The sequence below is a fragment of the Brassica rapa genome, chromosome A02 (genome assembly GCF_000309985.2).
Source record: "Brassica rapa cultivar Chiifu-401-42 chromosome A02, CAAS_Brap_v3.01, whole genome shotgun sequence".
Lineage (NCBI taxonomy): Eukaryota > Viridiplantae > Streptophyta > Magnoliopsida > Brassicales > Brassicaceae > Brassica > Brassica rapa.
In genome coordinates this window covers 23,374,880-23,398,370 of record NC_024796.2, presented here as the reverse complement: position 1 = coordinate 23,398,370, position 23,491 = coordinate 23,374,880, and the positions used below count along the sequence as shown (strand labels likewise).

At 32.4% G+C, this 23,491-nt stretch overlaps 3 protein-coding genes and 1 long non-coding RNA gene across 5 annotated transcripts; 2 read left to right on the top strand and 2 right to left on the bottom strand.

The window, feature by feature from the left end:
- The first annotated feature begins 928 nt into the window (after positions 1–928).
- Positions 929–2,223, top strand: LOC103847919 (light-harvesting complex-like protein 3 isotype 2, chloroplastic). Its single transcript, XM_009124933.3, has 3 exons — positions 929–1,417; positions 1,500–1,637; positions 1,731–2,223. The coding sequence occupies exons 1-3, from the start codon at positions 1,039–1,041 to the stop codon at positions 1,988–1,990; spliced, it is 777 nt and encodes a 258-aa protein (XP_009123181.1). The 5' UTR covers positions 929–1,038; the 3' UTR covers positions 1,991–2,223.
- Positions 2,224–6,776: 4,553 nt separating this feature from the next.
- LOC103853784 (sulfite oxidase) lies at positions 6,777–9,079 on the bottom strand. Its single transcript, XM_009130693.3, has 10 exons — positions 8,846–9,079; positions 8,641–8,756; positions 8,374–8,555; positions 8,176–8,294; positions 7,994–8,089; positions 7,805–7,915; positions 7,620–7,721; positions 7,467–7,514; positions 7,177–7,395; positions 6,777–7,100 (listed from the first exon to the last, which is right to left on the bottom strand). The coding sequence occupies exons 1-10, from the start codon at positions 8,918–8,920 to the stop codon at positions 6,984–6,986; spliced, it is 1,185 nt and encodes a 394-aa protein (XP_009128941.1). The 5' UTR covers positions 8,921–9,079; the 3' UTR covers positions 6,777–6,983.
- Positions 9,080–15,489: 6,410 nt separating this feature from the next.
- LOC103853783 lies at positions 15,490–20,659 on the bottom strand. 2 transcript variants are annotated; one of them, XR_004455605.1, is made up of 3 exons: positions 19,605–20,659; positions 15,937–18,747; positions 15,490–15,838 (listed from the first exon to the last, which is right to left on the bottom strand). It is a non-coding gene; the product is annotated as an uncharacterized LOC103853783 (long non-coding RNA). The 2 variants fall into 2 exon arrangements; XR_630359.2 differs by having other exon boundaries at positions 15,937–20,192.
- Positions 20,660–20,941: 282 nt separating this feature from the next.
- On the top strand, positions 20,942–23,388 carry LOC103853782 (calcineurin B-like protein 9). Its single transcript, XM_009130690.3, has 9 exons — positions 20,942–21,097; positions 21,327–21,536; positions 21,796–21,878; positions 22,219–22,278; positions 22,359–22,467; positions 22,545–22,597; positions 22,739–22,819; positions 22,903–23,015; positions 23,102–23,388. Exons 2-9 carry the CDS (start codon positions 21,458–21,460, stop codon positions 23,163–23,165), a joined length of 642 nt encoding a protein of 213 aa, XP_009128938.1. The 5' UTR covers positions 20,942–21,097; positions 21,327–21,457; the 3' UTR covers positions 23,166–23,388.
- Positions 23,389–23,491: the final 103 nt, after the last annotated feature.

Here is a 23,491-nt window from a genome sequence, read left to right as displayed (position 1 = left end):
TATAAATTCTCATTTAATAAATGACTATATAAAATATACTATTCTTAGAAAAATAGGTTGGTCCATCTTGACTTACATTATATTTTTTATTAAACTAACTATCGAATTGATAAATAATCTACCAAAATTTTTTTTGCACTTTCCTTAATTAGAATCTACGAAATTACCTAATATGATTAACGTATATATGAAAATTAATTATTATGAATAATAAATATTTGATAACAATTTTGGTATCTTAGTTCTTTTTTTTAATTTTATATTATTGAAAGATATTAAAAAATCACATTAAATATATAATAAAAACATTTATATTTTTTCTTATATGTTATATTTGAATTTTTCAAAACGTCTATATATTATTAGAAATTTGAATATTCCCACTCTGAAAATTTTGTGATCAATAAATTATTTTTTTGTTATAATAAGTTACAAATGATCATAAAATATAACGCATATGAATTTTTATTTAATAAATATTCAAACTAAATAATATATATATATATATATAAACACTAATGATTTAAAGCAACAAGATTGGCTGATCAATTTAGTCGTCCAGTTGAAATCTTTCAAAAGTATGTGAAAGACTAAAATCAAAGTACATATGGATTTAGAATAGTAGTTATATTTTACTAACCAAATATCGAAAAAACCGAACCGAACCGAAACCAATCCGATATCCGGATTGAACACCCGTAATCCAAATGAAGCCAAACTATTGTTTCATTCTCCAAAATATAATAAAAATAATAACTTAATCCCGCGCAAGGCGCGGGTCTTATCCTAGTTTATATATAAATGAATGAAGTCCTTTGATAATCTCGTTTCATCAGAACACAAAACGTCACGTAGTTTCAGTAAGCAAACAAAAAAAAAACGAAAACGACATACATTCGAAGCGATTAACGATAACATCACTTTCACTTCCTTCGAAGCTCATTCCAAACCACACATTCAAACTAACTGAAAAAACTAACTGAAAACAGAGGAGAGAGAGAGAGAGAGAGAGATACAGAGTGTGTGAGCAAGCAGCAAATGTCCCTATCAATGGCGTTATTCTCCCCGCCGATCTCTTCTCCGCTTCAAAACTCTAATCTCACCTCCAAGATCTCACTCTCTCTCCTATCCACCAAACGCTTCTCTCTCGTCTCCCTCACTCAAGCCTCCTCCTCCGACAACGGCACGTCTGCTACAGTCTCTGCAACCACCGTGGAGATTCCAAAGCCTGCGTCGCCCGCTAAAGAGGAAGTTCCGGTTAAATCTCCGACGGAAAGCTCCTCCGACGAGACTGATTTGACAACCACCACCACGACGGAGATCAAGTTTCAAGATGCGAAGTGGGTTAATGGAACGTGGGATCTGAAACAGTTCGAGAAAGAAGGCAAAACCGATTGGGATTCTGTAATCGTTTCTGGTTAAGTGTGCTCTGTTACTTACTACAAAAGCTCCTTGCTTTGGTTTTGTAATACGTTATAGGGTTGTTGTATAATGTGTAGAGGCAAAGAGGAGAAAGTGGCTTGAAGACAACCCGGAAACAACTACTAACGACGAGCCTGTTCTCTTCGATACCTCCATTATTCCATGGTGGGCTTGGATGAAGCGGTATCACCTACCAGAAGCTGAACTCCTCAATGGTATAATAACTCAATAATGATCTTGTGTAACTTTGCAACTAAACATGATCTCAAGTTTGTTTTTTTTCTTGATTGGTGGGTATTGTCTTATAGGTCGTGCTGCGATGATAGGGTTCTTCATGTCTTACTTTGTTGATAGCCTTACCGGAGTAGGACTTGTTGATCAAATGGGAAACTTCTTCTGCAAGACACTCTTGTTTGTGGCGGTAGCTGGAGTTCTTTTCATCCGCAAGAATGAAGATTTAGACAAACTGAAGGGTCTGTTTGAAGAGACAACGTTGTATGACAAGCAATGGCAAGCGACGTGGAAAGAGCCGGAATCATCTTCATCTACGGTTTCTTCACAGAAGTGAAAAAAAGTTTCTTGCTTTTGTTTCTTCTTGTTATGTGATGTTTGTGATCAGTGGAAAAGTCTCAAGATCATTTATTTATTTATTGTATTACTGATCGTGAGATTGTAATCTTCGTGGCTTTATAAAATCTCTATGAAAAAAGTCACAAAGAAAGTGTAGAGAAACTAAGGAAGATCCTTGACTTTGTAAACCAGATCTCTTCCTATGAAGATCCTTACAATTTTTTTCATGAATGCTGAGAATCTCAACATATATTATACTTGGAGGAGAGTGGACAGTGAATCAAGGAGAATACATTAAGTGCACACATATGATTTCATGCACATTGCCATGTCATTCCGTTGTTACTCGAAACAGAATTTTTGTGGGCCAATTCACGTGAGTGTCTTATATTAGAAAGCTATGGGCCCATTTTAACCAGACCAAGCCTCTTACAAACACTGCATCTAAGTCGTCTCTTGCTCTTCCCCTTCATGATCATCGTTTCTGATTTCTGCAATTCACAGTTTCTCTGTATTTATCACTGTCCACTCACACTCATTTAATTACGATATTTTCTCCAATCTTGATGAGGAACCTATCCTTTCACCTCCCTTTGTTCTCCTTTTATATAAACTCATTCATTGAAGTTCACATTCAACCATAATCAACAGCCTCTATTCAACGATATCAATCCATGGCGATGAAATCGGTTCAAAACTCTGGCAAGTCTCGGAGATTTTCTTACACCCTCTTTTTTATCATAGTTAATTTATTTTATCACCCTAAACTTTCCAGAGAGCAAACGAAGCCCTAAACGAAATCAGAGAAAGAAGATCAGACTATGAATCTGAGAATACGAAAGAGGACGAAAACAGGTTGAATGTTGTCAACTAAAGGGTTTCGTCTGTATTTGTATTTGATTCTTGGATCTGACGTATCATTTATTGTACATCTTCATTAGCAGAGATTTGGCAGATAACAAAACCATAGAGTTTTGGATCCTACATTTGGCAAGAGCCTACCCACGAAATAGGTATGATATTGTCATCGTCTCTCTGTATTAAATTGATGACACTTTGATGATGATATATTTAAGCATATTGGAATCATGATATATATATATATATCTTCTCATACTATTTTTTCGAGGGAGTGTTTTGAAGCTGTCCACGAAGAACATGATATATCTTCTCGATGGAAATTCCATTAGTTATTGACGGTTGAATCATCACAAACTTCACTAACTCAGGTACTAAGTTTTAATATGAAACCATGCTATTGTGTTTGTTCTTTGGTTGCACGTAACGTTTTCTCAGTCTCCGTATATATGTTTCTGTCTTTGCTTATGGATTTAAAATGTGACGTAGTGAAGTTTGTGATCTGTGGGTAAATTTATTTGTGAAGTTTATTATACCCAACTATCAGTTTGCAACCTGACCCGGTCAAGTGCTTAAAGAAAAGCAACAAGAGACTTTAGGAAAACTTGATTTTTGGAACTCAACTCCAAGATTGGTTTGAGCCGGTAAAGAAGAAAATCAAAGCAACCACCCCATTCAAATATTTTGCATCATGACCGAGCCTCTCAATCTCAGGTAATAATATCATGACGGATACTTCTCCACTCTCTCTCTCTCTACGATGTTATGTTAACGGGTTTCCGCATGTCTTCTATTGCAACTTTTTCAGGGGAGACTGTTTGGGTAAAATGAACAGATTTTCTAATCCTTTAGCTTATTTCCCCTTTCATTCTATGGCAGAAGCTCAATTTTGATGAATAGTTCAAGCTGATGTCATGGCTGGACTTAATGGCAAGTTTTTCTCCTACACAATTAGTTCCTTAATTTTTTTTTCTTCACCAGATGTACTGCGATCTAACCTTTGATATTTCCTCTTATATTAGACTGAGAGGCACTAGCTAGATGACCAATGAAATTCTTCGAGTTTACCCGTTTTTACAATTTTGTTTTCGTTATGTGCGGTGAGAATGGACACAAGAATATCAGTAAGATCTTTTGTTCTTTTTAATAATTATTTTGGTTATCCTCCCCCAAGAATATGTTCCATTACAACAATAGAAATAATGCCAAAGCTCCATTTATTTTTGTCCAGCTGTAGGTAAAGCAACAAATTTTGGCTTTTATACGTTGTCTGCATGGGAATCTAGAAGGATATGACTCTAAAGGTATTCCTTAGATTTCACACCAAAACAAATGTGTTTATATATGTGTTTGTGTTTTCATTCATCTTATTGTTTGTGTTTCACCTCAAGTGCTTGCCCTGTCCTCATAGATGACTTTGTTGAGCGTACAGGTTTGGAAACAAATATAGAGCTTTCTTTCTCAACACATTTTACAATAGAAAGTTAGAAACCCATATCCTTTTGTTATTGATTTACAGCATTTTAGGATCAAATAAGAACATTGTCCCTAACTGCGGTGATAAATAATCTGAATCATGCCTTTATGAAGAACCTCTTTCTGGTGTCTTTGGTTTTTATACCCTTGAGAGGTTTTCAAACTCTTTGCATAATCTTATTATTTTCTTCTGCTGTTAGATGAACAGAAGAAAGATTATCGTTGCTGCCACACAGGATTAAGAAGTGTTCCAGGCTTAAAGAGAATAAAAATCTAAAGACAATGAAGAAAAAGTATCAGAACTCGATACTCTTAGTCGCCCCCAAACTTGAAACGAATCGGATCCGACAAGAGTCCAAGATGTTCATTCATGTCACATTGCGGGATCGAGTTTTCTCACACGGGTTTGCGAGTCATTAGAATATGATAAGTACGCAAGGGTAGAAACCGCTCCACACCCGCAGCAAATTAAGGTCTGGCCTCAATCTCAAGAGTTAGCAAAGCAAAGAAGGATATCAAACCAAAGATTTGAAGAAAGAGGTTGCAGACGGCGGAGAGACTAAGGAATAAGATCTGTTATTCATCATTCAATTGTAATTTTTTTATGCAGTCGTTAGATAATGCTTTCACTAATATCAACCTTTTGATGACATTTCTTTCATCCCGATTAAGACCATCTTCTATTGATTTCCATGCTGTTACAAGTTGGATCTTACAAATTCTATTTATCTCACATAATATTCTCATTTTCTAATTGCAAGAATATTACTAAATGTTCATCTATAATCTATTAAAAGAGGAGTACAAAATTAGATTATCCCTTAGTTTTCCACTATATTTACAATAGCATGCCACTGAAGTTATTAATTAACCTATCTTTTAGGATTTTTGTCTTTTCTCTTCAATTAATGTATTTCCAAAATCAAATTCTAACTAAAAAATCATGGTAACAATAATTAATAAACCTAAATTTTAATATTAATTGTCTTTTCTTTTTTTTATTATACATATGTGTGTTTGAAAATAATTAATTCCATATATACATTTCATAATTACATACATTATACGGTAATTATTTTACTAATTCCACATATACATAGTAAATAGTATACAAAATTTTTATTATACATAATCATAAAATTGTGATCCATAAAAATAGTTTATACAACAATTTTATTATATATAATCATAAAATTTTGATCCATAAAAAATAAAAATACATTTGTGTGACTTTACAGGTCATATTCTAAATAAATAGATGATATAACTAAGGGTTTACATGATAAAATAAAACTACTCAATATAAACTATAGAATTATTGTGTTTAGAAATGTCATATTAAAAATAAATTAAACGGGTAACTTTTAAAATATATATTATCACTTATACAAATAAATATTTATTTATAAAAAAAACTAACACATGCGCGGGTGCGCGGGTCAAGCTCTAGTTTACATTCTTATTTAGAAAGAGTGTAGTGCAGGTATCATCATGGTTTCCATTATATATAACCGATACAGTAAATGAAACTAAATAGAATCATTAATTTAAATAAAGTAAACCGATATAGTAAAGAAAACTACATGGCCGTTCGGCGTTAAAAAAAAACTAAATAGAATCATTAATAAGAAAATAATGTTTTGGACTGAAAATATATTCAAAATTCCCCTAAATGGTATATAAAAATTCATTTTTAATAACAGCGTAATGATGTCAAAAAAATAAATAACAGCATAACATAATAACCTCATTGTATTTTTTTAAATAGTAATTTTAAAACCAACTAATATATAATAATAAAATTTAAATGAATTGTGACTATCTATTGAGAATATTTTAATTATTATTTTACACTGAATTTTAATCCAGAGTAATGCTTTACTATAGCTAGATTTTGAGATATTTGTTTTTTGTCTATAACTAAACTAATGATATAGTAATAATAATTGCTGACAAAAAATATAGTAATAATAATATTTTCATAACATTTTCAGTGTATTTAACACATACAACATTTTTAAAAATAGTTCTATTTAAAGAAATGATTATTTAAATTAGTGTTACTTATTATAATTGTAAAAATAGATTATAATCGTAAATAAATATATTATAAAATATTATACATATAAATAAAACATAAATATGATATAAATTATACATAAAACAAAGAAATATGGGATGTGGAGATTAATAATATATTTTCTTAATATGTTAAATATGTAAGAAAATTATTTTGGATCATAACTAAGATTACGTTTTACATTGTTCACCATCCCATTCATATTTTAGATAGTAAAAAACAAATTGTAAGTTTTACTCATTTCTAATTCAATTTACTATATATATTTTTATAACATAGAAATAATATGTTGTAATATAGATATTAAATACAACATTATTCGAATAAATCCGGGCGTAACAAATCCCCTAGTTTATTATAACAATAACAATAATGTAAACCGTGGTTGGATGTAAAAGGTATAACTTATAATTTACCAACCAAAAGCTCGGAGTTATCACATTCACAGGTGAGTTTTCTCACTTATTAAACTAAAACCCAAACTTTTGTTCACATATCCACAGGCACACACATAGTTTTTGAAACCGAAAAAGAGGTAAAAGGAGAGGGCAGACAAAGCGGTGGGTAACTTGATGATCTACAAGTTAGAGTGGCCAAGACGGAGCAGGACACGGTGCCACGATGTATTGAGCACCCCTCTTAAGTTCCACACTGACTCCACATTTTCCGGCTGAACATTGGCCGCCGAATCCACCTACCCCATAATTCCCATAATTATTATACGAGAGAATAATTCACTTTATTGTTATCTGAGAGAGAAGCTTTTTTACCGCTTTGGCGATGACCTCGGTGGTACTCTGGGAGACATCAATAGTGGCTTCAAACAACACCCACGCCCATTTGTCACTAGAGCTGTGCTCAGAGATGTAATCCTTTTCTGGTTCCTGTGTTCTAGAAGCTTCCACCCAGCTTTTGCCTCCATCCATTGATATATCCACTCGCTCGATCCCTCGCCCACCTCCAGAAACCGCATATCCTTTGATGCTTACCTGCAAAAAACCCAAATATTACAACTCAATTTGCTACTGCATTGGTTGGGAAATGACATCAGAGTTCTCACCTTTCCAGGCTTCACCATTTGCACGTCCTCCAAAGAGCAGATTGCACTCTGTTCACACCATAAACAGGAAACATATTTGGTGGTGGTGGTCCAAAGAAATAATGTTCGGTTTAAAATTCTACAATCAGACCAAATTCAACAATATTGTTCTACCTGAACAGGGAAATCCATTTGGGGCCTCCTTGAGGACCAGTCAATATTGTCCCAATTGACAGAAGGTGGGAACATTTTGTAATCTTTTTGCATGAAAAAGCCCTACAACACAACAACATTGTGATCCTCCAGAGCAGTTTCTGATTTGGAAAAAACAGTAAAGCATGCATGCTGAGAGCACAGACCTGGCATTCTTCAGCGATTACATTGATGGAATCAAGCCATTTGACGGAACGAGCACCAATCACACCCGGGACAACCAGCCTTAACGGATACCCGTGATCCCTGTTCAGGATCTTCAAACCAAGGAGAAAAAAAACATTTAATCAACAAACAACTGAGCAATGAACAAAGAGAAAGAGAGATAAAAAAACCTCTCCATTCATCTCGTAAGCGAGTAGAACATCGGCTTCAGGGTTTGTTGCTTGGTTAAGAGGGATTGACGCCTTGTAAGGCCCACCATTCTCCTCCTAGATAGAGCACGAATCAAATCAAATCAAAACCAAACGCATAAACTACAGATGAAAGGGAAGGTGTATAATATATATATAAATACCTTGCAGCGATCAACACTGACAAACTCAACATGTCTGCCACCTAACCTGGTGGAGCCAGTGAGCTTCGGAACGCCCAAAAGCTCAAGAACATCGGCCAATTTGGCCCCACCCCACACAGCTGAAAGGAAACACTATTATTAAACAGTCTTTGTATTATAAAAAAAAAAGATAAATTTTTGGAGAAAGGAAGAAAGAACCGTTGCCAATGGCAGAAACATCCCAACCAACCCCTCTAACATTCCTGACTTTGCTCATAGCAGTTCTTCTGTTACCCGCACACTGTAGAGTGGCAGTGACATTGTACTTGGGCAGGGACTTGATGTCTTTGATGAAGAGCTTTGTTGGGTTATCGATCAGTCCGGTGACAGACACGGAGTAGCTGGTAAGTGGAAACAAAGATCTCAGATTCAGACAAAAGGCAAAGTTGCAAACGAAACTGAAAGATGGAGAAAGAGATGTGTTACTTGTCGATGTGATCGATAATGGGAATGGGGCCGTGATTTCGCTTGTAGAAAAGATGGACGGGAGTGACGTAAGATTGAACTAAGGCGGAGCGAGGTGGCTCAGCATTGAACGGCTCCTGTCATCACCACATAACCCCAAAATGGAATCAATAGCAGATCGATGGATCAGAAACGAAGCAAAGCAAAGAAGAAAGGAGGGGCTTGCCTTTGCGTTGATTTTGAGACAAGGGTCACGAGATGGTTCTTGCGAGTAATCTGAAGGTCCGCGAATCCCAGGCATATCTTCTTTTTTTTTTTTTTTTTTTGCAGAAAACCAACACGAAGACGCTTCCTTTCCAGTCCACCACCAAGACGCTTCCTTTGCTTTGTGGTCAGAGAGAAGGAGGACTTCTGTGGTCAGAAAAAGAAATGTATCAGCCCATATACTCGGCCCAAATTTCGATTGGGCCAAGGTCAATCCCTCCATGATTTTGTTTCCTTGACTTTCTCTTTTCTTTTTACCAGGGGCTGGCTGGAACTATGTTAGCTGTTGCACAATCTGTGAAGGTGAAAACCATAACTATGTTAGTAATGTTGTGCATAAACTTGACTTGGTGTAGTGGGTTGGAGGTGGGGGCGTTAGTAGGGAGGTAGAAGTTGTGTCGTTGAATAACGCGAGGAAATGTAAAAGACATCCACTTTACGTGTGTTTGTTTTGTGAAGTTTGATTTAGTTGCTAAACCTTAAGCTGTCTGCCCACAGAGCAGTATAAATAATAAAATATATAATCATGTTTCTTAGAGCATGATTATCAGGTGAACCCAGTTTTGGGTTTCTAAATTTTTTTTTTTTCTGATTTTTTTTTTAAAATTAAGATCGTATCAATCATAGACTGTCATGTGTTGGTGGGACCTGCAAATGTAAAAAACTCATCGCAAGCGGTCTTCAACTCACGCCTTCTGTCACCGGTTTTTAAAAAATTGGTGGAGCCCACACACACCTTTTTACCTAAGAATTTTTTTATGTCTGCGTTAATGCTGCTCTTAGGGTCCACTGTTATTGGGTGTTTCACTTCAAACTGGTAATGTATTCTTAAAATTTGAAATGGTCGGTTTGACATAAGGCCCATTAACCCATTTCTTAGGAAACCGTAATTTATCAGTTTCAGCGTATGTTGCTGACTTGAGTTGTTCTGTTCAGTCCTCTGAATCAAACAGTGTCTGCTAGAAATTTATGTGAAGATGATAATTATATACTGGGTAAGAGTTCAGTATTATACTACAGAATAGATTACCTTTTTTGGGTTCGTAATGGGGTGGTGGAGCCCGTTTTGACGCCTTGTTTATCATTAACTGCATAAGTCAATGTAGTGTTAGGGTTTAGCCCTGTTCGAAACTACGCTAGACGCTAGTCGGGCGGTGACTCCAGGCCTAGCGAGTTACCGAAAAATCGAAGATTAATCGGGATATATGCGGAGATTAGTGTTTATTATTATTTTATTATAAATGTATGTATATATATTAGTACATGTAAATATTAGACAAAGGAACAATGTAGGCCAGTGGTACGGGAGTCATGTCTTGCGGTAAGAGGTCCAGGGTTCGATTCTTCTGAGTTTCAACTTGTCTGATGTTTTTAATTGCACGAGACAAGAAAAAAAAATTTAGAAACCAACTACACTTGTCCCACATCGACTAATTTTACTTTAAGAGGAGTCTTGAGTCTTCTATGAGTCTTCTATAAATACAAGGAGAAAGTCTCAAATCCTTCCAGACAACTGGGCCTCTTCCATGGCCCAATAATTTGTCACCAAAGTCCAAAATTTAGTTGAATAAATCGGTTTATGTCCGATTAATCGCTTAGAAAAGCGATTAATTGTGTTTCCGATTAGTTACAACAATTTGGCTAAAGTCGAAGCGGGCCTTCGTCGCCGAGCGCCCAGACGGCTGCTTAGGCGGCCGCGTTTTCGAACAGGGGGGTTTAGAGTTGAGTGGTGGGGTAGTGTTTTTGGAATATGAAATTTAGAATTCTAATAAATATATAAATTTAAAATAGTTTCAAACGTAATTTTCGATTTCAAAAAGAAATTTGAAAAAAAAATTAAAAAAAAAAGTTCGAATTTGGAAAAGTATAATTTGAAAACATAAAAAAAAAATTATTTTTATTTTATTTTATATTTTTTTTAAATAATGATTTATTATATATATAAATAAAAAGGATATAATAGTCTTTTGCCACTTAATGAAAAATGTATTTTTGAAAATGTCCTTGTAGTAGTGGTAAAAATGAAAAGTGGTAGCATAAAAGTGGTATACATGTAATTTCCCCTAAGACTTTCAGGGTTATATTCGTAAAAGTATATTCTGTTTTTTTGTCATAAAAGGCTACTTGTAATTTTACTAGATTTTTGGGTTAGTTTTGCATTTGATTCAACTTGGGGTATATCTTTGTGTTTAAAATCAAGTTATGGATCATATTTGGCAAATTCCCTTTAAATTTATGTATACTATTTATTTCAATAGAGTTTTTATGTGAACTAACTTTTTGAGCTTTGAAAAAGTTATATCTGCATTATACATAGATTTTTAAAATTTAAATATTAAAACTTAGGTCATAAATAATTTATTAGAAGTGTTATTATAGAGTTTTGTTAGATTACAGGTGTTCAGTTTTTCAATAAGAAATAATTGACTAGAAACTCAATCTTATTTTGGAATGTATATATATTCACAAAAAAAAAAATCAATACAACCTTTAAAAGATGTATTCAAAATTATATGTTGATATAACCCACAACACAAAATCATGATTTGAAATATATATTATAATATTTTAGTTTTATTAATGTTTTCAAATTATATTTTTTCAAATTCAAAATTTTTATTATTATTTTTATTTTATTTCTTTTTGAAAATCGAAAATTATGTTTTAAACTATTTTTTTTATTTTTTTACTGTTTTAAATATTTATTTATATATTTATTATAATCCTAAATTTCACATTCAAAAACTCTATCTCACTCTCTAAACTATAAACTCAAGGTCTAGATTAGTTAACCTTAGGGTTATAAATGTCTTTTACTTCTCATTAAAAGTAAGGGTAAAAATTGTTAATGTAAATAACAATTATGTATAGTACGTTATGTATTATGAAATCAATACATACCATATATGATGGTATGATATCCCAATAAAGTATATCTTTAGAAAATCTTTATTAAATAACAGTTGTTAATGTAAACTAGATTTTTTAACCGCGCTACGCGCGGATAAGATATTATATGTATTTCTCAATTCTAAAAAATAATGTATAATATTGTATTATATTATTTAAAAAATATAAAATATGACTACATAACATAAATATATTTTTTAAATTTTCTTTGTGGAAATCTTTATATTGTTTGATTGTTGTACTTGATTCACATATTTGCATAGATATTTGTGATAGATGAATAACTATATTTTTATTATCAGTAAATAATATATATTTATTATATAATATAAGAAAAATAAAATTATTTACTTTTTAAACAAACTTGTCTCATGTTGGGGACTCGGTTATAGACATATCATATACGAATGAGACATTTTTACAGTTATCAATCTTCTTAACATTGAAAAAACAAATCTACATATCAAAACAATATCTCAGACGATCTATTTGTGGAATAATTACTCTGAAGAAATTGAATTTAGGCATCAAAAAGGACTGAAAATGTATGTGCATATATGTTATCTAAGTCTGCTTCACAAAATACTATTCATAGTTCATATATCATTAATGTCCATCCTATTTTTTTGTCCACCATTTCTTAAACATCTTGAAATAACTGATGCTAATTAATAATAAACTTTTTGCTGGAAAAAAAATCAAATTTGTCTAATTATCGCTTAAATATTTTATTAATATGGTCTAAGAAGCTTTTAAGTGATATCATAGTTTAATTTATTAGTTTTTTTGTTAATTTTTAGAGGTTTTTGTATTTAAGATTTTTTTCCATATTAAGCTTCTATTTCTTTCACAGAATTGATATATATATATATATATATATATCATAAAAATTACCATCAAATCAGTTTTACTTATTTATTATTTTGTTTTAACAAAAATACACTTTTTAAATAATTTAATTTAAAATAAAATTATATATTAATTTGCTGTATTTTAACAATTTCATTGATTTAATTAATTTGCTTTGGTGGATAACTGAAAAAGTTTTCATATGAATCGGGGAAAGTAAATTTATGTTGTTATATTATATTTATTTTGTGTATATAGAATCTATATATAATTCTAGTGTAATAAAGAAAGAACATTATTTTTTTGTAACTTCAAAAAGATACATTATTACAATTTAAAATGAATCAAAATTGAAGAAAATGGTAATTAAATATTTGTAAATCTAATTGTTTAGTTGGATTCTCATGAAAAAAAAATCGATTGGTTAAACAAATGTTTCAAAATTTGTTGTGGTATTGTTTTGTCTATAAATTATAAAATTTATTGAATTAATATATTTAATTATTGCATTCTTAAATAATATTTTATTAAGACATTAGAAAAATATGTTTTGAGTTGTTTTGTCAAATTGTACAAAAATCTATGTTTTTTCATATTTGTAACTTCAAAAAGATACATTATTATAATTTGAAATTAATCAAAATTGAATAAAATGGTAATTAAATATTTGTAAATCTAATTATTTTTTTATCTTGTTTAGTTGGATTCTCATGAAAAAAAATCGATAGGTTAAACAAATGTTTCAAAATTTGTTGTGTTATTGTTTTGTCTATAAATTACAAAATTTATTGAATTAATATATTTAATTATTGCACCCTTAAATAATATTTTATTAAGACATTAGAGAAGTATGTTATGAGTTGTTTTGTCAAAATTTTACAAAAATCTATGTTTTTTCATATTTGTCACGAAAATTTATATGTTAAACTTACGTTTACAAAATTCTTAACTTTGTCACGAAAACAAAAATCTATGCTTTTTCATATTTGTCAACGTTCTCACACTTTCTAAGAATATATTAGCTTAGTCACTTACTTATTTTTTTTTTACAAAATAAAGTATCGGAGTCTTGAAAGTTGAATTCATATTATTGTAAATGTACATAAGAATTTGTGATTATATACTTAGTGGTTCTTGTATATGTGTCCAAGAAAGTTTCAATGGCTTAGTGGTAACTGTCATATATATATATCATACTAATCCGGGTTCGATCTTCACCTTCGCATTGTTTTTTTTATTTTTTACGAAAAAAATGATATGACATGGCAATTTCGGGTTCTCTGATTGGTTGATTTTTCTATCCTATGTGGACACCCTCTCCATGGCTTATATTCCCCTTTTAGTATAGTATAGATAACAATTATGTATAGTACGTTATGTATTATGAAATCAATACACACCATATATGATGGTATGATATCCCAATAAAGTATATCTTTAGAAAATCTTTATTAAAGTGATGGTAAAAATGATTAGTGTAAATGATAATTACGTAAAGTGAATTGATTAGTTAACCTTAGTGACAATCTTCTATGATGAATTGTATCAGATTTTGACACACTATTAGAATACACAGAAGAGAAAATATCAAAATTTGTAGAAAATCTTCAGACTTTCATTTAAACACAACAACCAATCTCTCAGCTTGAGTGTCTAGCAAAAACAGAGAGAGATAATTACCTGTAATCCTTCATCCTTTCGATTGAGTTTCTTAATGGTGATGAGAAGTGGAGAATCAGAATCACCAGTGGTGAGAATCTTTCCTTTATAAGAAAATACTGAATCGACCTTCACGGATCTTAACCTTTCCGGTAAACTCACAAGTGGCTTCACTGAGTTATTTCTTAAGTGAAAACTCTAAGAACTATGTTCTCTCTCTGTATACAAGTCTCTGATTCTTGGCTGAGAAGGAAAAGATTTTTTTTTCCGGTGTAGATGTTAAAGTTTTAAATTTTTGACAGAAATACAGAGGTAACTAGTCGCAGAATGAAATGAAATCTAAAACAACAACGAGAAGAAAGAAACCAATAACTTCAAATGCTAATAGAACATGTCTGGCTAGAATATGGAAGCAAAACCTTGACTAAAGAAGCATTGCCACATGAGAAAGAACCTTTGATGATACATGAGACCACACTTTGTACAAATCGGTTTGCCCGCAGTTCTACTCCAAGAGATTGGTTCTGTCCCGCACAGTTTTAGGTTAATTATTTCTCTGTAATCTATGATTTATTGTATCCACTATTAATAGAAATATGCTTAAAATCGTTAATATAATATCATATGTATTTATATGTATATTCCATATTTCTATAATGTAATATATGGCATTTAGTTTTTATTATAAACAAATTATGTTAATTCATCTATATTTAAAATGTTTAATTATCTTTTTTGGTAATATAGATTAGAATAGGTAGTTCTAGGACTAGTTTTCTTTTAAAAATTTAAATTAAATACCAACAACCAATCAAATTAAGAGAATTAATTTAAAAGTTCACCTATGAATGACACATAAACAAAATCCATTTAAGTGACTTCTCAATTAATATATAGGAGAATGAATGCATTAATATATAATTATAATTTTTTTATTTTTGCATGCGCGGGCGGAACACCTTGTAACTGATTAATTATTAAATCATGGTAAAATACATTTTAGAGCACATCTCTTGTTTTTTTCAATTATAATTTTTATCCCTCAAATATTAATATTTTATAATATAAACTAAATTTAATTAATTTATAATAAAACCTACAGCATTAAAAAATTTAACAAAAACATTTGTAATTTCTCGAATGAGATACTTTTTATTATACTTTTTTCTCTTTCTCATATTTTTTTAACTTTAAAATGAGATACCATGATGACAAAAAAAAAAGAAGAAAGTGAGATACCATTTTAGAGAATTAAAAAAAAATTCAAGAAGAGGATTTAAAAAACAGAAGCAGGCATTCTTTTTCATTTTATCATTAAAGTGAGATACCATTTTACAGAGTGAAACAAAAATTCAAGAAGGACATTTAAAATAACAGAAGCACACATATTTTCCTTCGGATCCCCGAAGGCAGTGGCCAGTTCCATGCTTTAATTGACGGCACAGAGCACCACATGAGCCGGCACCACAATCTGTTTGTGGTAAAGGCTCTTTACACAGCTTTCCTAACTGTCCTTGAATCTCATTCGCCATAAATCCTGTAAAAAAATGTCATTTAAGAACATATAAGTACCGATTTTCTTTTTTGCAGCAGAAACAATAGATTACTTTAAAGATGGTTAAACATCAAACAAACCTAGAATAAATATGATAAGGACAGCACAAAAAACGGACTTAGTCATTTTATATGATGATTGGAGTTTTCAATATATATATCTGTGTGTGTGTGTATGTGTTTAGGATGTGTATCACATAGTTATATATATTATCAAGCTGATATTTTTAGGAAATATATATATCATATATGATGATATAATATATGCGTGCATAAACTTCAGATGCATATTGGTTAAGTTGATATATGTTTCTCGTTATGTACATATCTTATGAAAAAGTCAAAAAACTAAGATATATGCCATATATATAATATATGCATGCATCTAAAATATTTAAATATACAAAATCCCTTTATCATTATTATATATTAACATTAAAATTAAACGCATTTATGTTGTATTCAGTCACAAAATTATGCTTGTATGTCCAATACTCTTTATAATGATTTAATAAAGAATTACACCGAAAGACAGTTTTATTCAGTTTTAAGTTTTTTTATAATAAGACAGTTTTTTTCTATCAAGTCAATTTATCCTAACAGCTTCATTTTCACCTAAACAAACTAGTTATTTTTTTTTTTAACAAACTAGTTATCTTGCAACTAACTTGCTGACTAACTAAACTATTGTTTTAGCGGGAACAAACCTCCACCACTCATCTATATACCATCTCAACGGTCCAAATTAATTCTAAGATTTGTGACAAGATTTATATATGTCTCATATCTCAACCATTGGATCTTATTTTGTCTTTTTACATGGACGGCCAGATTAACTAGTTTGCATAAAGTCACAGTCTTCATCTTTTTTTCTTTCTTTTTTCACGGTTTCACTGCTTTTTTTTTCACGGTTCTGCTCACGTCGAAATTAAGCTGCTAAAAAAAGTTTGTTGTCTAACCCCCTCCTAACAAACCTATTTATCCAATAACCAGACATGCTTATCCAATAATCTAATTTGCTACCTGTTTTTTTTCTTGCAGATCCCCCATGGCAGATCACTGCCTTGTTATTCCCGGAGAGTGGACCTCCGTCGATTCTATCTGGAATTTTGTAATAGATAAGAAGACGAGGAAACATTCGGTGGGTTTGATGGAGCTGAGGTTATGGTGTGGATTCATGTACCTAAAACAGCCCCCGAAACCTACCAGTGCACCACCAGCAATGCCTTCGACCATACTGTTCGCTTATCCGGCGAAGATGATACATATTGGAAGAAAGACCTATATTTCCTTGGTGTGCACCAAGAGGAAAGTCCACAGGTACAAACCGGATCGGCATACACACGTACATCAAGAGAAGATCCCTCCACACCCTATTCACGTGTACACCCAATATCAGCGTCCACGCGTACACTAAGAACCGCACCACCCCCGTAAACCCCGGCACCAATGCACGATTTTACTCACCAACCTTCTCTTGCTACCCCACACACACGGGAGACTAGGCCACTATCTAAGATTAGTGATAAAAATTTGATATACCCCCGCTCTTTGGTTACCTCTCTTATGAGGCTGATGATGTACCAGATCTCAACCTAGATGATACCGACGGGGAACCTACGGGGAACCCTGTGGTCATGCATTGCTTGTGGCTGATTCTGTAATTTTCCCACATGTCCAACTAGTTGGATATTGCTACAAAATTCAAACATGGAAAGATACGTACTTCGGTGCCATCTACAAAACTCAAATATGGAAATATTCTGTAATTCTCCCACATGTCCAACTAGTTATTCATTGTGTACATCATGTATACATAAATGTTAATAAAAATATTATTATTCATTGCAACAACCAAGCTTATTTTGGAATGTATATATATTCTATCGTTTAGGATTCACGAAAAAAAAATCAATACAACCTTTAAAAGATGTATTCAAAATTATATGTTGATATAACCCACAACACGAAATCATGATTTGAAATATATATTATAATATTTTAGTTTTATTAAATTGATAATTATAATTAATATGTACTTTTTATTTATAGTATTTAATAACACAAGTTAATATAAGAATGATTATATGAAAATCAAAATTAAATTATCTGTTAAATTGTGTTTAAATAAAGTTTAGTTTTTTTTTAAAGAAAAAATTGAAAATTAAAATGAGTGATCCATCTTTTAACTTGTCTCCCAATGGTTATAGCTAGTTTAAATATTTCAAAGAGAATTTTCATGTTTACCATTTTTTTAATACCATTATTTAGGTTTACTATCAATAAAGAGACATTTTCAAAAATACATTCTTCATTAAGAGACAAAAGATTCTTATATTTTCGTTCAATATATATATATATAATAAATTATTATTTAAATAAATATTTTTTTAAAAATAAATAAATATATTTTTAAATTCTACTTTATCAAATTCTAGCTTTCTTATAATTTTTTTTGAATTTTTTTGTATTTTTTTCATAATTGCTTTTTGAAAAATGAAAATTATTTTTAGAACTAATTTTTTATATTTTAAGTATTTATTTATATATTTATTAGAATCTTAAATTTCACATGCCAAAGACTCTAGTGTTATAAATGTATTTTTCTCTTTTTAGAAGTTGAGTAATATTGGTTAGTGTAAACATGAAAAATGGTACGATGAAGGTTGTATTTCCGACAATTTCTTATATTTCAGTAACAAAAATGATTTTGTTCAACATGTCTTTAAGTTTTTCGATTGGGATTAGTATTCAACCGCTTTCTGCTTCAAGTGATTTCCTAAGTGTAAAAACTTCCGAAACAAAATTCTGCATTGTGATCATTTTGCAACTTCTCTGTGATTCCAATTCTGATGCAGCCGTTCCGTTACGCCATCAATACTCCTCTTTTACCTACAAAAAATGAAACAGAGACGAAATTGAAATCTATGTAAACCAACCAAAGCATTCACTTTCTTCATTAGGCAGTATCTCAATGTCACTATCAAGCTGATGTTTATCTTTTATATATATATTCCATGCACGACCCGACCCGTATATTTCTTGGACGATCCTATAAGAGAATATATATACAATCTATGTAACAAAATAGCATCAACCAAGGGTTATCTAAAAGACTATTCTGTATTTGGCAATGTTGTTAGACCATCGCTGAGAATTGTGTAATAATACTCTCGACATTTTTAATAAGACGCAGACCATAGTTCATAAGTAGATCTAACATTCTATATGAACCCAACATGTGGATATGTTTCATTTTCGCATACCTGACACCAATCGATCCCCTTGATACTATTGGATTTTTAATTACACTATTTCCATATCAATTAGAAAATTAATTAATACTATTGAATTTTTGTATGGTATGCGTATGTGATTAAGCAATGTTACCGATCAAAAATATTTCTTCTTGCCACTTTGCCGACCGTTTTCTTTCAATACCACGATCACCAATTATCAACAATCTAAAAATAACTACCCAATTCTGTTACTTATATTTGTACGAGATTTTTCTTTGTAATTGCATCTTGATACATAAACACATCTTCTCTCTTTCTTTAATCACAAACCTGATTTTGCAATGCAAGACTTCTTTCCCGAGAGACATTGTTATTCACTTATTCATCATATTTTTTATTTGTGTTTGCTTAATATCTTTAATGATTGGTATGATTCAGTGATCGGATTATTGGAGGTACAACAGTGTGAAAACTTACAGCAAATGCAACAGAGAGGAACAGAGTATATACCTTTGCGAAGATGAAGACTCGTTGACGGAAACTCAAAAGCCAAGAAGAAGCTGTGCTGTGGTCGAAATGTTGAAGAAGAAGAGAAGTGGTGAAGAAGTTTCTGTGAATATAAGAGATGAAGAGATCGAAAGAGAACCAGAAGAGACACGACCGAAGTGAATGAGTTCTGGTCACCGATCAGAGAAGATGAGAAGCAGAGACGAGAAACCGCCATTGTTGATATCACCGAAGAAACGAAACCAGAAAAGTCAACCGGGCCACCCAATTATCCCGCATCCCGCTTAGGCCCAACCCGCTTCGGCCCAATAACGTCGCGGTCATGCCCGCGAGGCCCGCCAACAAACGGGCCATAAAATCTGTGCCCAATCCCATCCCGCAATAGGCCTTTTCGGGTCTGGTCCGCGAGCAAGCCTCCCCTTTGCCATCTCTAGTATGAACCTGGCAATACATTTGCTACAAAACACACTGATTAATATGATAAGCTAATCATTTTCCCCGTACGCAGTACGGGTGGAACACTAGTTTTTAATAAGACGCAGACCATAATTCATAAGTAGATCTAACATTCTATATGAACCCAACATGTGGATATGTTTCATTTTCGCATACCTGACACCAGTCGTATCCCCTTGATACTATTGGATTTTTAATTACACTATTTCCATATCAATTAGAAAATTATTTAATACTATTGAATTTTTGTATGGTATGCGTATGTGATTAAGCAATGTTACCGATCAGAGCCTTCGTTTATCCCAAAAGGTATATGACCCACGACTCGTATCTATATATATATATATATATATATTAGCAAGTCCCGTTTCAATATCTATAACGAGATCTTGAATTATAACGGGCATCAGCATAGATTCTGAAAACGAGAGAACCAAATGAAAATCATAAATATTATACACAAATAACTTTAGAATATTTTTCGATGAATGATCTGCCGGCTGAGATTCAAGATTCATCGAAAAATATTCAAAAGTTATTAGTGTATAATATTTATGATTTTCTTTTTCATCACTACTAGTTTACAAATTTACTGTAATTCCACAGAAAAAAAGTCAACATCATTACAACATTTAAGAAAACTTGTAAAAGGAAACAAAATAAAGATTTTTTATAAAACTTCCAAAGTGCTGACAAAAAAAACCATCCAAAGTAAATAAATGTCAATGGTTCATTTTTCAACACTGTAAAAAAATAAAAAAAAATTCAAGGGTTTGGTACTTTGGTTTAAGGAAAAAAAATTACAAGGGTGGTGTTTCGCACGCGTTCAAGCATCCACACGTACGACGGTCATCTTATAAAACCCTCGCAACTTCTCAATCGGCCTCTGACGAACCAGAAAAAAAAGCCCAGTAATATATATACAGTTAATCTCAGCCGTCAGATCATTCATCTGCCACCGTCACAGATCTTCGTCGTCTCTCTCTCTCGCGTTCTCGTAAATCCCATCACCTCTCTCTCACCGAGCCGTTCTCTCGGTGGTAAGTACAAAATCCGATTTTCGTTTTTTTCCATCTTTTTTTCGTTTATTCCAATTTCAATCTCTGCGTTCAGAGAGATTCTGGAGCCGTGCATACATCACGTGTTTGATTTTCCATTTAATTTTCGAATCGTGTTAATCTTGAGAAACTTTTGTCAAGGGTTTGTACTTGTTCAATTACAGCGTTCGTCGTGTAATTCAAATGTTTTGGGGTTCTGTGTGTTGTGTAGATTCTAAAGATGATTATGATGATGGGCAGTAACGTTAGCAACCAAGCTTTACTGTCTCAGAACTCGTTGAATTAGCTGATTCTATTAATCGAATAAGCTTCTTCTTGTTCGTTTTTACTTGTCATCTGTAAATGGGCTGTTTACATTCCACGGCTGCCAGAGAGTTTCCTGGTCATGAGAACCCTGTGAAGCTTGCCTCTGAGACAGCTTGTAAGTTTACTTGTACTACACGTTTCTTTATCTTAGCTTAAATGTCCCCTCAAGCATGAGCTTATTAAAGATAACTCTTTTATCCATTTGCCTTATATTTATCTCATTTTTTCTGTTTTTTTCCTGGCTATTTATTGTACTCCAAACAATTTGAAAAGCTATATCTTATTCAATAGTATGTTTCATCTGCAACTTACTTGATTTTTATGTTTAATCTCGCGGCTTTGGCTTATTGTTTTTTTTTTTTTTGTCTTTTCAGTTAGCGTGAGTGAGGTTGAAGCATTGTACGAGTTATTCAAGAGCATAAGCAGCTCAGTTGTTGACGATGGCTTGATCAACAAGGTAACTGTTAATTGATAGCTGTTGATTGATTCGTTTGCACCTCGTGGCAGGATCTTGAAAGTTTGATGTATAGAATAGTGACGTAATATTAAATGCACTAATATCCGTAATATATATGTCAACTTTGTTGACTTTAACCAATTTATTATTAGGCGATAATTGGATCCCCCATGCTTATCTGTGGGCTCCTTATTGCTCAACAAGTCTGTGTATTGAATGTTGATAGTTGACTTGAATTATAATTCTTTTTCTTTTGTTTGGTTTTGAAAGTTGAAAGTTGAAGTTTTGGTGGCCCACTTGTGGTTTTTGTTACTTATTTCTCGACCAACTTGTAATGCAGGAAGAGTTTCAACTTGCTTTGTTCAAGAACAGAAAGAAGGAAAATTTGTTTGCCAATAGGGTAGAAGTTCTTAAGCTTTCTCAGACCTTTAGGACTTTCTAGTTAATCTTAAAGACTGATCTTAATGCCCTCGTTTGCAGATATTTGATTTGTTTGATGTTAAACGAAAAGGTGTTATTGACTTTGGAGACTTTGTGAGATCACTCAATGTTTTCCATCCTAATGCTTCTCTAGAGGAGAAAACAGACTGTAAGTCCTCACCTATTGCTGTTCCTATGGAGCCTTGCCCGTGATTTTTATTCACGTTGGTCTCTATTTTATCTCAGTTACCTTTAGGCTATACGACATGGACTGCACGGGCTTCATTGAACGCCAAGAGGTATACATTTCTAAGATGTTTCGTTTTGGAACGTGTTCGAAGATCATTTCACTACTGATCATGAATGAAGGTTCTTGATTTTGCATCATTTAGTGAATAAACCCTTGCGGTCGTTCATGATCGTGTTTTTGATTGTGGCAGGTGAAGCAAATGTTGATTGCCCTTCTCTGCGAATCTGAAATGAAACTAGCTGATGATACCATAGAAGTGATACTCGATCAGGTTTGTTGTTTATTACAACTTCTACTTATACCAAAGCAAAGAGTCTTTTATAAAACTCAAGCCTTTTGCTTTTGCGTGAACAGACATTTGAGGATGCAGATGTGGACCGAGATGGAAAGATTGGTAAGACAGAGTGGAGTGATTTCGTAATCAAAAACCCATCTTTGCTTAAAATCATGACTCTTCCATATCTGAGGTATGTTTTACCTTACTATGAACCTTTCTGTTTGATTAGTTTTGGTGCCTTTTTTAAAGTTTGAGGAATTAAAATTTCTATTGCAGAGACATAACGACCACGTTTCCAAGTTTTGTCTTTAACTCGGAGGTGGATGAGATTGCGACTTGACGAAACAAGTTGGGTTTATAGAGAGACCAAGTTGTAGGCTGGACCAAGAACACGACCGACTGTAACAGTGCTATGTAGTACTACTTTCTTGATTTTTTTTTTTTCGTTTATTGGGTTCAATTTCAATGAAATGGATTCCTCTTGGTAAGTTTTTAATATATTAAGTTGTTAGTCTACGCAAAGAAACTAGTACAAAATCTCATAACTGATTAAAGATTTGGTTTTCCGGATTTATTTACTTAAGCCTAGTATTGTAGGAGGGGACTACTAGGGGTAGGGGTAGATGGGTCCGGATATCTCAGAAATTTAGACATAGTATTTGGGTT